Source organism: Podarcis vaucheri (assembly GCF_965113315.1).
Source record: "Podarcis vaucheri genome assembly, chromosome: 2".
Classification (NCBI taxonomy): Eukaryota; Metazoa; Chordata; class Lepidosauria; order Squamata; family Lacertidae; genus Podarcis; species Podarcis vaucheri.
In genome coordinates, this window is record NC_138760.1 from 122,386,453 (window position 1) to 122,401,969 (window position 15,517).

General features: G+C 44.9%; 2 protein-coding genes across 2 annotated transcripts in view; both read right to left on the reverse strand.

Annotated features, from left to right (window-relative positions):
• The window catches only part of LOC309525145 (uncharacterized protein), an 82,616-nt gene that overhangs the window by 58,248 nt on the left and 8,851 nt on the right, over positions 1 to 15,517 (reverse strand). The window lies entirely within an intron of this gene.
• LOC309524742 (uncharacterized protein) overlaps positions 4,548 to 15,517 on the reverse strand; it is a 42,814-nt gene continuing 31,844 nt past the window's right edge. The window contains exon 5 of the mRNA XM_082209723.1: positions 4,548 to 6,122. Within this exon, the coding sequence (XP_082065849.1) occupies positions 5,485 to 6,122 (638 nt within the window). The 3' untranslated portion in view covers positions 4,548 to 5,484. The remainder of the gene's footprint in view (positions 6,123 to 15,517) is intronic.

Sequence of the window (15,517 nt, forward strand, 5' to 3'; positions counted from 1 at the left end):
GCTGCGAGGCTGGATGCGCCCCCTTGCGCTGTCCCTCAAAATTTATTGTATCATTGGAATCTACCTGGCATCTTATATGCCATCCAGAATGTCGCACAAATAAGTCTCCTTGTGATCCGATGTGCAGTCACTGGTTTCCTCATCAGCAAACATTTCCAGAAAGCTGGGACGATGCCACCCTGCAGCCACAGCTGTCAATATTCAGATTTGAGAATAAGGGATCCGCAGCCTCACCTGTCCCGGGGACAGTCTACAGGATACCTAACAATCCGGGATAGCAGCGGGAAATTGCACTGGAATAAGGGAATTTCCGGCAAAAAAAGGGAAGGTTGACAGCTATGCCTGCAGCCCGAATGCGTAGCTGGAGGAGGCAGTCCAGTTCCCAGCTCTGCTGGTTGGGATCCTGCAATCACTTAGCTCCAGCAACCGACCCAATCTGATGAAAATAGGGACATCCCATTCCATAACTATAATTTTACTATTTATACACCACACATCTTATTACGTTGCCCCAGCCACTCTGGGAAGTTTCCAACATGTATAAAAACATAATAAAACATTAAACATTTAAAAACTTTCCTTTTAAAAAAATAATTTTTATTAATTTTTCAACATGAATATACAATCTTATCCTAATTTTCTCAAATTTAGCTCTGTTTAGACTTCCTTCCTAAAAAACTTTCCTATACAGGATTGCCTTGTCAGAGGGCCCGTGGGTTGGATAACTCCATTCCCTCCAGCATTTCTTCAATGAAAATAGGGAGACCCTAAGGAAAAGAGAGACATTCTGGGATCAAATCAGAAACCAGGACGGCTTCTCTAAATCAGGGACATCCCTGAAAAATAGTGGCACTTGGAGGGTTTGTCTTTCCCTGCTTTTTCTTTCGCTGCCTCTGGTCTCCTGCATCCATTTAGCAGAGGAGGGGAGCGGTTTTGGCCTTCATACTTCTCCACCCCCCAGCCCCAATATAACCAAAAGCACAATATAACCAAAAAACACACACACCATTTGGGAGTGAGGACCAAAAAAATAATAATAGTTTTATTATTTTATTACTTATTTTTTTGCAGTTCAATCTACTGTATCTATAAATTTTATTGTTTATAGCCAATGGCCACCACTATACAAGCACAAATCACACAGCTGCAAAACAAAAGACATTGCATGCACCAGACCAGGATAAATCTATAGCGTCCAAAATTTATTTCCACGGTTGTTTCAATGGGAAGGATATAGGGCAGCAGAGTCCAGGTGGTGAGGTCCAGATTACAGCTTCCATCATCCTTGACTGTCTGCCCTGCTGGCTGAAGCTGATGGGAACTGGACAACAACATCTGGGGACACCTCAATGGCTATGCTCTGATATACAGAATCTACAAAAGATTAAGGCACTGATCCAGAAGACAATGAACTGCGAATAGCAAGTGTAGCTAGGAGGAGAATGCATTGGCAGCAGGGTTTGGAAGCTGTTCCCTGACACAAATCCCCTTATTTCCTCCTCTGGAGATCTGAGGTCTACAAAGCAATGGGTTGTTTTATTCAGAATAAGGTCACTGACATCATAATCATCTCCTCTATGGGTGCTGCTAAGTGCCCTCTATCTTTGAGCTTTTTGCTCTCCTAGTTTTAAGGCTCGCTGGTTTCTCTAAGTCTGGGGAAAGTGCTAAGGATGGTGGTTTAATTTCCATAAATGAGAATGTTTTAAGATGGAGTTTCCTTTGACAGTAGCCCTCATGTGTGTTAGTCACATGAGGGAGGCATTCCATTCTGTTGAGACTGTTATTCCAGTAACTGTTGTTTTTAACTGCTTTTCTGTTCTTTTCTCTCTCTGTGCATGAGGGAGAAGTGCTGCTGAGAGAGATGTCTCAGGATACTATTGTGTGTCAGTGTGATCTGTCTGAAGTGAAACAGTGGAAGAGCACGAAATGCTGATCAAAATTACTGCTCAAAAGTTCAAAAACAGAATTACTGCTGAGGTGAAAGTAAAAACCTTTTGTAAGAAACTGTAAGACAATTCAAGTGAGAACATGCCCGTGTTTGAATAAGCATGAGATTGTAAATATATTTTTCTCAGTTATATGTTTATGAAAGTAAGGTTCTTTTGAATACCAAGAGTCTGTAAAAAGGAACTATCACCTAGAACAGCTATTTTGCTTCTTAGCTATAAGCTACTCTGTTACTTTGGAGATCATCAAAATTCACACACAGACAGACTATAATGTTGCATACAGTATAAGGTTGGGGAGTTGAGAAGTGGGGATAGAGGGGGGGAAGGGGAAGTAAACTTTCATTATTTTACAGAGTGCATATCCAAAGTTTTTCTGTCGGTGAGACATGCATAGGTTCTTCTTCTATTCATTCATTTTCATTGGCAGTGAGAAAGATCGGGCCCCCAGGGCATAGTTGGCTGCCTTCAGTTGACTGCAGTGAAGGGAGAACCAATTGGAGAAACTGATTGTTGCAATTCTTGGAAAGGGATGGAAAAGAGCACGGCTACATCGCGGTTTGGTCTTTCAAGTACTTGTTGTTAAATACAGTGGTACCTCTGGTTACGTACTTAATTTGTTCCAGAGGTCTGTTCTTAACCTGAAACTGTTCTTAACCTGAAGCACCACTTTGGCTAATGGGGCCTCCCGCTGCTACTGTGCCGCCGCCACATGATTTCTGTTCTCATCCTGAAGCAAAGTTCTTAACCCGAGGTACTATTTCTGGGTTAGCGGAGTCTGTAATCTGAAGCGTATGTACCACTGTACTCTGTGAGTTGAGTGAGGCTGAGAGACTCCAGAGAAGTGTGACTAGCCCAAGGTCACCCAGCAGCTGCATGTGGAGGAGCAGAGACGCGAACCCGGTTCCCCAGATTACGAGACTACCACTCTTAACCACTACACCACACTGGCTGGAAAAAGGGGAAGTTCTTTTCTTTGCATTAAGTTGTGAAAAATAAAGCAATAAATTAAAAAAAAATTCTTCTTTCAATGCTTTCTTTTTAAAGCAAAAAAAGATGTAGTGCCATAGTTTGAACAGTTTTGCCTTGTATGGGAAGGATATATCTGAGATACAAATGCACACACAATGCTCTCCCCTCCATCCAGGCGAGGAGGAGGCATTGTCAGGAGTTTAAAGGCACATCCTGGCTGGCTAAGGTGCGAAGCAGAGCCATGGAAGGGGGTGGGGTGGATTCTGAGGACCACAGACCACATGTGCAATTGGCTCCCAGTACGTTTCCGAGCACAATTCAATGTGTTGGCGCTGACCTTTAGAAAGGCCTCGGTCCAGTATACCTGAAGGAGCATCTCCACCCCCATTGTTCTGCCCAAACACTGAGGTCCACGCTGAGGGCATTCTGGCGATTCCCTCCCTGTGAGAAGCCAAGTTACAGGGAACCAGGCAGAGGGCCTTCTCGGTAGTGGCACCTGCCCTGTGGAACGCCCTCCCACCAGATGTCAAAGAGAAAAACAACTAACAGACTTTTAGAAGACATCTGAAGGCAGCCCTGTTTAGGATGCTTTTAATGTTTAACAGGCTATTGTATTTTAATATTTTGTTGGAAGCTGCCCAGAGTGGCTGGGGAAACCCAGCCAGATGGGCGGGGTATAAATAATAAATTATTATTATAAATTATTAAGTGCAAATCAGGTAAGTGTAAAGAGAACTGTTTCAACCCAACTGTAGTGCATATGTAATACAGCCATACCTTGAATGCCAAACGCCTTGCTCCTCAAATGTTTCAGAAGCCGTATGTCCGACACAGCTTCTGATTGAGTGCAGGAAGCTCCTGCAGTCAATCGGAAGCCGCGCCTTGGTTCTCATACGGTTCCAGGAATCGAACGGACTCCCAGAATGGATTAAATTCAAGAACCAAGGTACGACTGTACAGGGATCAGGATCAGTGTGTTTGCAACTTCAGCTGAAAGTATTTTTCACAACTTTTTTTAACAGTAAAAACTTTTAATCAGTTCTATTTGACAAGAACACTGACAGCCACCAACAATTATGTGGATTTGTTTGCTAAAAAGGACCGATGTAAACAAAGCTTGGAGCTAAATAGGTAACTTCACAAATGAACCTTATATTTTCCTGCTTGACTAGACCAGCTGCCATGTTTGGGTTGTTTTGTTTTGGTTTTTTGAAAGGAAAAAAACTATTTGCTAGCTATTTGCTGGTCCATCAACCCTGATGGACCCAGAAATATTCCAAGTTCCCCTAATTGCTGTCAAAACTATCCCAAGGTGGTGTCAAGCAGATATTTCCCCTAATATTTCCTCACTTCAGACGATCTGATCCAAATCAACATTCATAAGCATGGAAACCGAATATGTTGATGCTTGCCTAAGTTTCCCAGATTGGCAACTTGCAATCCCAGTTCCTGGCAGTCTGTTTCTGAACTGGGAGGCATTGGCTGGTTCCTGTCACCTGGCAGCTGGAGGTTTCCAGAGAGAGAGTGCAGAGTGCTGAGGAACCAGATGCTGGGACTTCAACTGGAGTTCAACAACACATGGTTGTTGCCCTGCTATATGCTATATGGAGACAAGGAATGCTTTTTTCCCAATCAGATTCAGAACTATTTCCTGTCTTTTTACCTAGGAAGTACAATTCTGTTCCACACTCCCCTCATCAAGCCCACCACAAGATATATTGCTTTAACGCACACAGCAACCCTGCAAGGGAGGTTTCGCATAAAGATGGTGACCAGCTTTAAGTCACCCAATCAGCTTCACGACTGGGGAGGGATTTGAATTGTCCCCGGCATTTGTGGACCTAGACGCAAGGAAACCTGTGGTCCTTCAGAGATCATTGGACTCCAGCTCCCATGAGTCCCAGCCAGGATGGCCAATGGCCAGGGAAGACGTGAGTTGAAATCTAACAACATCTGAAGGGGCCACAGGATGCCAGCCTTTCGCCAGGTAAATATTCTGTAACCATTTTGTCGTGCTGGCTCACTTTTATTTTTCATGTTTGAACGTACAAAGGAACAAACTGTGCCTCAAAGAGGAAAGATCACCCAATCCCTGCCTCACCACCAGGTCGATTTCTTAAAGGTCCATTACAGAAGAAAAAAATGAATATAACCAAGCAATATAGGTTAATACATTGCAACCATTTGCCTCTACCTTTGGCACCAGCCTACACTTAAAACACTCTGCTGTGGGGAACCTTTCGTTATTTGTTAAATGAAAGGCCAGTGACCCATTGGAAAAATCTATTTTGTGGGGAGTGGGGTCCAAACAGAAGCAGTGGGGACTCATCTTCTATAATCTGCAAAATAAAAAAATGTAAAAATTATATAACTTCACAGCTGAAGATTTTACTCTTTGAGGGCTCTTGTGTTTCTAATATTTTGTTGGAAGCCACCCAGAGTAGTAGGGCAACGCAGTTAGATGGGTGGCGTACGAATGATAAAATTCTGATGATGAAGAACTTAAGAAAAAAATAAAGACGTGAATATATATAAAATAATGATAAACATTCAACTCAGCAACTTTTCAGTGTGACACTTGTGGCTGTGTTTCTTTTTCAAGCTCACTTTTGCCTGGCGGCATCAACAATGTAGCCGCTAGCAGCTGGCTGTCCAAGTTCACCTCTGGTAATCGGGGGTCCCGGGGGTCCCTTGCAAGAGACGCCTCCATTCCCCGAGCCGAGTTCTTGCTGTGAGCTGGGCCCCTCCTGCGAGAGAAGCTCACGCTCTCAAAGAGCTTCAGCTTCTCTGGGGCCAAGAGAGCGGCGGTGGCCACAATGCACTCCTTCACCAGCTCGCTTCTGGAGAGCGGGCAAAGCTTTTTGGAGACCAGCTCGCTCACCACGAAGCTGGCTTGCTCCACGCTGTCCATTTCCTTCCTTGGTTCCGGGGCGATGCCTTGCTGGGCGTGCAGGTCCATTTTCAGCGCCTTGACCTTCTCCTCGCGTAGCTGCCCTTGGAACTCCTCGTACTGGATGTGCTTCGTCCTGTAGTCTCTCTGCAGGTTGGCCTTCTTCAGGACGGAGAGGGCCTCACCACAAATGAGACACACGGGCATGCCTTTCAGCTCCACAAAGAAATAGTCGTGTGTCCATTTCTTATTGAAAATGCGGCACTCCAAATCTATCTTCCTCTTCTTGTGCGACGGCATTGCAACCAAATGATCTAACAACAAAGAAACAGGTGGAGCGGTTAACTGGATTTCTTCCAGGGTGAGGGGAGTGATAATATAATTATAATCAAGAGAAAATACTGGAAACCAAGGCTCCACAACCGCCATCTTGTGCTTCAGCCCCTTTCAGCCTTATTAGTGGGAGAGGAAGCCCTGCTGATGGCATCCTTCCATGGCAGAATTAAAAACTCAGATATGTAAATTAATCGTCAAATGGCACCTTAAACCTAGGCTACGGTCGCCACAATGGAATGCCGAGGTGCCATTTTTTACTTTTGGCAATGAAATTATCCTTATTATTCATTTCATTTCTATACCGCTTTATATTTTAAAGAAAAAGCCTCAAAGCGCTTCACAACACATCAAATAAAACAAATAAAAAAATAAAAACCAATTCAAGCTTCAAGGAAAATATTTCAGGTCCTTCTTCTCCCCCTCTTCTCGTGTGGGTTCTCCCGTGTGTCAGGAGAGGAGGGGCTACCTGGCTGAAGCTCTAACTGCAGTCAGGGCAATGGGAAGGTTTCTCTCACCTGTGTGGGTTCTGACCCCCAAGCTCTTCCTGCACTCAGAGCACCTGCATGGCTTCTTCCCCATGTGGATCCTTTTGTGTGAAGTGAGCAACGATTTCCAGCCAAAGCTCTTCCTGCCCTCGGAGCACCAGTACAGCTTCTCTCCTGGGAAAGGCCTTTTGCACACAGTGAGCTCCTCAAGGCTTTCCCACACAGGCTGCAGTGATTGGGGTCAGGGCCATAGTTAGGGGACAGCGAGGAAAGCCCCCACTAGGGGATAGGTGAGGAGGGCCCCCCAAAAGCAGCTAAAAAATATGTCAGTAATATGTCTATAAATAAAAATTTCGATGATCGCCTGATAAGAAAAAGTTTTAAATAGAGGGTATTTATATGTTACCCGGGGGCCCTGCAACACAGCCGCTCGGAACAGAAAAGGGATTAGGGTGTGGAGGGCAGTGTCGCCCAGAAGAGAAGTGGCTCTGGCCCAGCAGAAGCCCACCCTCCCCTCCCTCTCGGCAGCCTGATCAAGAGGGCAAGTTGAGCTTGGGGGCAGTGCGCAACGTGAGGGAAGGCAAGAGGGTGCATGCGTCTCTCTCTGTGTGTGTGAGTGGGTATCCAAGTGGAGGGATGGTGGAGGGAGGCCAGCACCAGGCTTCAGAGGTTCCTTTCGTTAGTGGAATGAGAGGGTTGCTGCCTCTGCCGCTGCCATCACAACACACGAAGGCAGCAAAGGCAGCAGCTGGCAATTTATTGTATATAGGCTCTACCACTCGAGCTGTGGGGGTTCGGATTGGTGAACACCGATCACGTATTAATAATGCTAATTTGGAGGCACCTCTGGTAGAACATTTTGTTTCTCATAATCATTCAGATACAGATCTATTATTTACAGTTTTATGGGTGAATCAGAAGGCAATTAGCATCAGAAAAGATTATGAGCGACAGTTACGGCAGCAAGAAACACGGTTTCTTTTCATGTTTCAAACCATTTATCCAGGGGGTCTCAACTCTGAGTTAGACTTCAATTGTTTCAAATTTCATTTCACTGGTCAACAGCAGTTTTGTTGTCTGTGTTTTTTTCAGTTGATTTAGGACAAATCTGATGCGCTGAATCCAAAAATCACATTGGTTTTGCTCAATCAGGTCAGGTTTTTGAGCTATGGCCACATGTCGTTTTTTTACGTTTTTGTTCACATGTATGCTTGTGTGGAGCATTTTAGAAAAAATTGGTGGGGGTAAAATGCCATGTCGAATAATTGTTTTGATTGGAAATGATTGTTTTAATGACAAGAAGTATTCAGGTCCGATAGTTCTGGGTGATTATGTCGAAAAGGGATCAGTTGGAAGTCATAAAACCTCAAAATCTTTCATAAATTGGTGCGGCAAAGCATAAAGTTGGGGGATCAAAACTAAGTTAATGGGGCAGCCGCCCCACAAAGTATCTTGATCTTCAATCCGCACGTCGTCCTGTAGCTCATTGTGATGAAATTCCAGTGCCTATCTTCGGAGAACTTCCTGACATTAGTGACGAAGATGCCTCCAGTGTTGAAGGACATGAAGAAGAAGTGGTTATTGAAGATGATGCTCCACATCTATTTTCCCAAAAGGAGCTGAATTATCTAGTTCGCGACTTCAGCTTGTCAAAAGACTCTGCTGAACTGTTGGCATCCAGATTGAAGGGAAAAAACCTCCTCTCTGACAGTGCTCGCATCAGCTTCTTCCGCAACAGGCATCAAGAGTACCTCAGTTTTTTCTCGGAAGAGAAAGATTTGGTGTACTGTGCAGATATTGCACAGCTTCTGCTCAAGCTTGGAGTGCCACAGTACGAACCCAAAGATTGGAGACTGTTCATTGACAGCAGCAAGCGATCACTGAAATGTGTTCTGCTACACAATGGCAACCAGTTTGCCTCTATACCCCTGGCTCACTTGAATACACTGAAGGAGAACTATGAAGCGGTGAAGTATGTGCTGGAGAAAATTGGTTATGATCAGCATAAGTGGTTTATTTGTGTTGACCTGAAGATGGTGAACTTTTTGTTGGGACAACAGTCTGGCTTCACCAAATACCCATGTTTTCTGTGCATGTGGGATAGTAGGGACCGTGCTCAGCATTACACGGCCTGTGCGGGAGGAATTGGTGCCTTGCAAAGAAAGGAACGTCATCAATGACCCTCTGGTGGACAGAGACAGAATACTCTTCCCAACGCTGCACATCAAGCTCGGCTTAATCAAGCAGTTCACCAAGGCTCTGGACAAGGATGGTGACTGCTTCACTTACTTGTGCCAGGCTTTTCCAGGATTGACCATGGAGAAGTTGAAAGCTGACATCTTTGACGGTCCTCAGATCCATCAGCTCATCCGAGATCCAGAGTTCGGAAACTCAATGAACAAAGTGGAACTGGAAGCGTGGAAGGCATTTGTTCTGGTAGTGATGAACTTTTTTTGGCAACAATAAGGCCAGAAACTACGCAGAACTTGTCAACAACATGCTGACTGCTTTCAGAAACCTGGGCTGCAACATGAACGTCAAGATGCACTACCTATTTTCACATATGGACCGGTTTCCTGAGAACCTGGGTTCAATGAGTGACGAGCAGGGGGAGAGACTCCATCAGGACATGAAAGAGATGGAGACCAGGTATCAGGGTCGCTGGGACGCAGTCATGATGGCTGACTACTGTTGGACTCTGAAGAGAGACCTCCCTGCCGCTGAGCATTCCTGGAGTTCCAAGAAACGGAAGTTCAAGCCCTGAAGTTTGAAAAATGGTGAAGCAACATGCAATTTACGTGAACTTACCTTTATCAATGCCCACCATTGTTTACAGTAAACCTGACCTGATGGAGAAAAACGGATGCCATTTCCTGATTCAGCAGTGCAAAAATACCCTAAATCAATTGTAGAAATCTAGACAACATTCAAAAAGTATTTTGTCTGTAACTTTACACTGCTCCTTTAATCCCAACCTCCTTGTATTAGTATTGTTACTTTGCACTGTACCTTTAAACTCAACCTCCTTGTTATTAGCACCACCTGGAGTTGGCTTTATATGTTTTTCAAAAAAATATTGTTAGTAGCAGTGACAACAGTATTACATGTGCACTGTTCCATAGCATTTGGTATTTTCATTTACATACATTCCTTCGAAATAAGATGGGGTATGTACTCTTTTTCATTACTGTTTGTATTCTAGTTTATAATTTTTGTAAAGTGGTATGTCATGCAGCTCATCGTCTGCAAAACTTTATTTTCAGTTTATGAAGCAATTCTATATCCTCCCACCACGCTGACAAAGAATTCTACAAAACAGTAGTCAATATCCGGAATCACTGTTCAGTGTTGGACATCATATTTGCTGAATACACAAAGCTTCACAGCTTGTCTTTCATCCTACAAAGTCTGGTACCTCACTTCATTGAAAGATTTCCAGAGACTTTGAGACTAAAGATTTCATTTTGTACTTGTTATGGTTTGAAGGAATGCTGTAAAGATTGTCCATTGCGTATATACATGGTCATCGTGCTGCCTCGACATTGCTGACGTGAGCTTAAGGGCGACAGCGGCCACAGTGCTGAAAAGTCCAAATAAATGAGCAGTCGCAGATCATGAATCTGACTTTCCTCCAACTTCCAAACCAAAACAGGAGGAAAAAAGCTTTCAGGTTTGAAAGTGGCATGTTAGTCAGGTTTGCTAAACCAAAACTAAGCCAAAATTTAGCTTAGTAAGCGTGAGGCAAAATACAGGGCAGTAAAACAAGGAACAGGGTGGTGAATCCAGGGCAGGGCAGGGAGGGGGGTTGGTGGACAGTTGGTTTTCTTTTTCCACCTAGTACTGAAGTGACTTCAAAACAATCCATTCCAATCTCCCGCAGCCTCACAGGATGGCCCCCCCCTGGAATTTGTCACACATGCATGCACGCACCCAGATACTCATGAATCTGTCAGTCTGTCTGTGCTTGGCTACCCAGAGTTTAAATGCAGGACTCTAATTTGGCGGGGGGGGGGGGAGAGATAGATCTGAAATACTGGACATAACTATCAATACAGGACATGGCATTTTTGAATTAGGCAAAGCAGGACTTTATAGGTGATAACCAGCACATTGTGTCCAGAAACAGACAATTAGGCAGACGGAGCTGTTCTAATAAGGGAGTCCTGTGCTGCCTATAGCCAGGCCTGGTCAGCAGTGTGTCTGCAGCTCTTTCAGCCAGTTGAACTTTCTGAGCTCTTTTCAAAGGCAGCCCCAGGTAGAGTGTGTTAAACTAACTCCTATGCAATGTGGCGCCAGACTGCTTTCTTTTTTTGTAATTATCTGTTTGTTTTAAATTCTGTAGCTTAAATTCTCTTGATGCTTGTTTCTTTGAGAAGGGCCTCTTACGGTCACAAAGCAATGATTTCCAGGGCAGCTCCATAACACTGATTGTGCCCTCACACTGCCCTTTTTGTGTGGGGATTTTGATCCAGAGAAGGAGCAGACGGGGAAAGGTTAAGCAGAATCCCCCCCCCCCCTTGGGTCACCCTTAGGTGTCCTCAGCCTTCACCTGCTTCATGACTCCACCTTGCATGAGAAGGCAGGATGGAGCTGCAGGAAACAGGAAGTGGTCCTTCAACCAGCCAGGACATCTCACCATCACAGACAGATCCAGTCTCCTGCTGTGGAGTCAAGAGTGGCCCTGGGATGGCAGAGAGAGGAGGGGAAGGGGCCAGGGACAGAAGGAATGGCAGGGCTTCAGATGCTCCCTTGGACCTCTTCCTTGACACCAAGGGGAGCTCCTCTTCTGGGGCTGAAAGCATTGGCGTGGAGGTTTCATTTCTGTCATGACTGCAAGGGAAGAAGGGAAGGTAAAACCACGCCCCCCCCCCACACAAACACAAAGAACTGAATGAAAAAAGCCCTGTTCTGAGCGATTAGCTGCTGGAGAGCATAATGTGGGGTTTAGCTGTGATGCTCACCTGCCTCCCTGGAGGAGTAGTCTTTTCTTGGGGTCAGGGAGCTGGGGAGCAACATGAAGTTCCCAGGTTACATTTCCTTCTGGTCAGCTATTCCAGCTCTTGTCTGCTCCCCATTTCTTTATGGAGGGGGCAAAGGCTATGCACTTTGTATAGATGCAACTATAACCAACAACTGGCGTCTTCTGGGTGCACTGGGCTCCCCCCCCTTCCGCCTTCTCTCCTCCAGATATAATACAGATTCCCTCAGCATCGTGCCCCACCTTCCAGAAGGCAAATATATATGGTTGTTTATTTAGGACATATTTATCAGCAGTGATAAATATGACATTAATTGGTTACTGAACAACAGCTTCTATGCTGTCAACATGAGCTTTGTCTGAGGTTTCAGACATACCCATTTCGTTCAAGAAAGATGCAGAAAATGCTTTTCCTTTTTGATTCTGGGCACTTGACTTCTCCCATCCTGCTACCATCATGGCAGACATTTGGGGGTGAGATCCAGGGCCCCCTCAGCAGCAGCAGCAACAACAGGTGGAGCCCCCACAAACATTTGTCACATTTTGAAGGTTTTTTTTATTAAAAACAAACAAAAGGCTTTTCCTTAGGCTCTCATAGCCCTGAAGTTAGCTCTTGAAAAAGAGAGGGTTGCCAAATAGCATGGCCCCCAAGAATGAAAACAAACACTTCCAAATTCTTTTTTGCACCCCCAGAGAGAGGGCTCAGCAACCTTTTAAAGTCGAGGGCCAGATCACTGTCCTCAAACCTCGCCGCGGGACGGAGTATGCGTGCGCATTCTTTCGTTACTACACGATCCAAAGATTAAACAAAAAAATAATAAAGTTCTGAAGGTCCCAGTTCTGCACCGCAGCATATCTGTTCCGTTCTGAGAGACCCTCCCAGGGTTCTGGGGTGTATGAAGCCTTGATTCCCTGTTTTTAACTCTGCTACTGAATGCAGCGAGCGGTTCCTTCTGCAAGACGCGTGTTCTCCGCTCTCCTGTCCTGGAGGGGGAGACGCTTTCGGTAGCAGAGTTAAAAACAGGTAAACAAGGCTTCATACACCCCACAACCCGGGGAGGGTGTCTCAGAACGGAACCACTCGCTGCAGCGGCAGGAGCAGTGAGCCAGTTGAGGGCCGGAGAGGGGCTGCCTTAAATGGCGGCTGTCGAGCAACCATGCTGGCACAAACAAAGCCCAGGCCCTTTCCTCTCGGCTCTAGGAGGGAGGGAGGGAGGGAGGAGGAAAGAACTCTGCAACCAATCAGAGGGAAACAATGCTGCTGGCACCAATCAAAGGCTAGCCCCCTTCCTCCGCAGGGCAGGGAGAAGCCAGAAGGGAGGGAGGAAGCGTCGCCATCAGGAAGAGAAAAAGAGAGAGAAGAATGGTGCAGCCCAAACTATATGAATCAGAAGCATGATGCGATTTCTGGACCTTCCGTGGGCCGGATCCAGAACCCATTCGGGCCGGAACCAGCCCGTGGCCCTTAGGTTGCTGACCCCTGTCCAGAGACTTCACAGCCATCTTCACTTCCTAGGAACTCGGAGAACTGTAGTTCTGGGAGGAACCTCTCAGAAGTTTCTGAGCCTCCTCAGCCAACTACAATTGGACACCCTGAGACTACAATTCCCAGAAAAGCTGGACCAAGGCCTTTAGCCACAGCCCTGACCAAATAACGGAGCTCTCTCTTCTCTCCCTCTCCACCTCCCACATTCACAACAAATCAGTCTCCCACTCCTCAGTCCCTTTCACTAACCTCCCCTAGCACTAATTCTTCCACATTCCTTTAAAACATTTCTGTGAACTAAGGAACACAAAAAACACCCTCACTGGTCACCTTCCAGAGGTCAAAAGCCAATGCAGAAAATATTTAATAAAAACAGCTATAAACAGGTACACAAGAGCACAGAAAAAAGGAGATGAGTTTCAAAAGCAATACCAAATGAACATTTAACACAGGGACCTTTCATTCAGCTGGAAAATGCTATCAGTAAAAAGGTCTTCAATGGGTTATGCAAAGTTCAAGTAATGAGCGCCTGGAATACTGATCTACAAGACAAGGGCAGCCCATCATTTTGGCAGTGAAAGGCAGACCTGAAAACTCAACAGATTCAACACACACCTTGAGCATTCCAGATTCACACTCCCTCCCTGTTTATCTAGCAAAAAGTTGCCACTTATTTTGTACATTTAGTATATATGACCTTCATTACTTTAATACATACATATGTGTATACAAATTTAAGTACAAAAACTAAAACATCATTCCATGCATTTACATCTGATTTCCCCCTTTATGAGTTTCTTGGTGTAAGTAGTGAACCCTGAGTGGAAAACTCAATGCATTTCTATCATTTCCCTAGTGTGAATTTGCTAATGAATATTAAGGTCTCCACTCCCTCTGAAGTCCTTTCCACATTCAATACACCTGTAGTTTTCATTGTGTGAGAGTTAGCTGATGTCTTCTAAGGTGTCCACTTTGACTGAAGCTCTTACCGCACTCCATACATTTAAATGGTTTCTCTCCAAATGTCATAGACCAAATGGAGCAAACAGCACGCAGACCTAGTGGTGGGAGGAAAAAATCCTTAAATAAGAGACACGGGGGAATGATTAATGGACTTCAATGTCTGTACACTAATGCACAAAGCATGGGAAATAAACAAGATGAGCTTGAGCTCTTGGTACAGCAAACTAAATATGACATAATAGGCATCAATGAAACCTGGTGGGATAAGTCCCACGATTGGAATGTAATAATGGGGGGATACAATCTATTTCAGAGAAACAGACCAGACAAGAAAGGAGGAGGAGTGGCGTTATATGTCAGGGATGTGTATACCTGTGAAGAGATCCAAGATTTAGAACCTCAAAGCCAAAGTGAGAGCATTTGGGTCAAAATTAAGGGAGAGAAGAATAACAAAGATCTCATTGTGGGAGTTTACTATAGATCCCCAAGCCAAACGGAGGACATAGATGATGCCTTCCTGGAACAGATGGCCAAGCATGCAAAAGGAAAGGAGATAGTAGTAATGGGGGACTTCAATTACCCGGATATTTGTTGGATGTCAAACTCAGCCAAGAGCTTAAGGTCAAACAGATTCCTCACTGGCCTTGCAGACAACTTCATTGTCCAGAAAGTGGGAGAAGCAACAAGAGGAACATCCATTTTAGATCTGGTCCTAACCAATGTTGATGACCTGGTTAGTGGGGTAGAAGTGGAAGGATCATTAGGCGCGAGCGATCATGCTCTTCTGAAGTTTACTATACAGCGGAAAGGAGCAGCCAAGCATTCTAGGACTCAATTTCTTGACTTTAAGAAAGCCGACTTCATAAAACTTAGGGAAGTGCTGGGTGAGATCCCATGGACAGTAATACTAAAAGGAAGGGGAGTTCATGATGGCTGGGAGTTTGTTAAGAGGGAGATAGTAAAAGCACAACGTCAGGCAATACCAATGAGATGGAAACATGGAAGGTGCTTAAAGAAGCCAGGGTGGCTATCTAAAGAACTTTTAACTGAGTTAAGATTAAAAAAGGATGTGTACAAAAAATGGAAAAGGGGGGAAACCACCAAAGAGGAATTCAAACAAGTAGCCAGCACGTGTAGACACAAAGTCAGAAAAGCTAAAGCACAGAATGAACTCAGGCTTGCTAGAGAGGTTAAAAGCAACAAAAAAGGCTTTTATGGGTATGTTCGTAGCAAAAGGAAAAACAAAGAAACACTGGGGTCACTCAGAGGAGAAGATGGTGAAATGCAAACAGGGGACACAGAAAGGGCTGAACTCCTCAATGCCTTCTTTGCCTCAGTCTTCTCCGATAAAGAAAACAATGCCCGACCTGAAGAATTTGGAACAAATGATTCAGCAGAGGAAACACAGCCCAGAATAACTAAGGAGATAGTACAAGAATACTTGGCTAGTTTAGATGTATT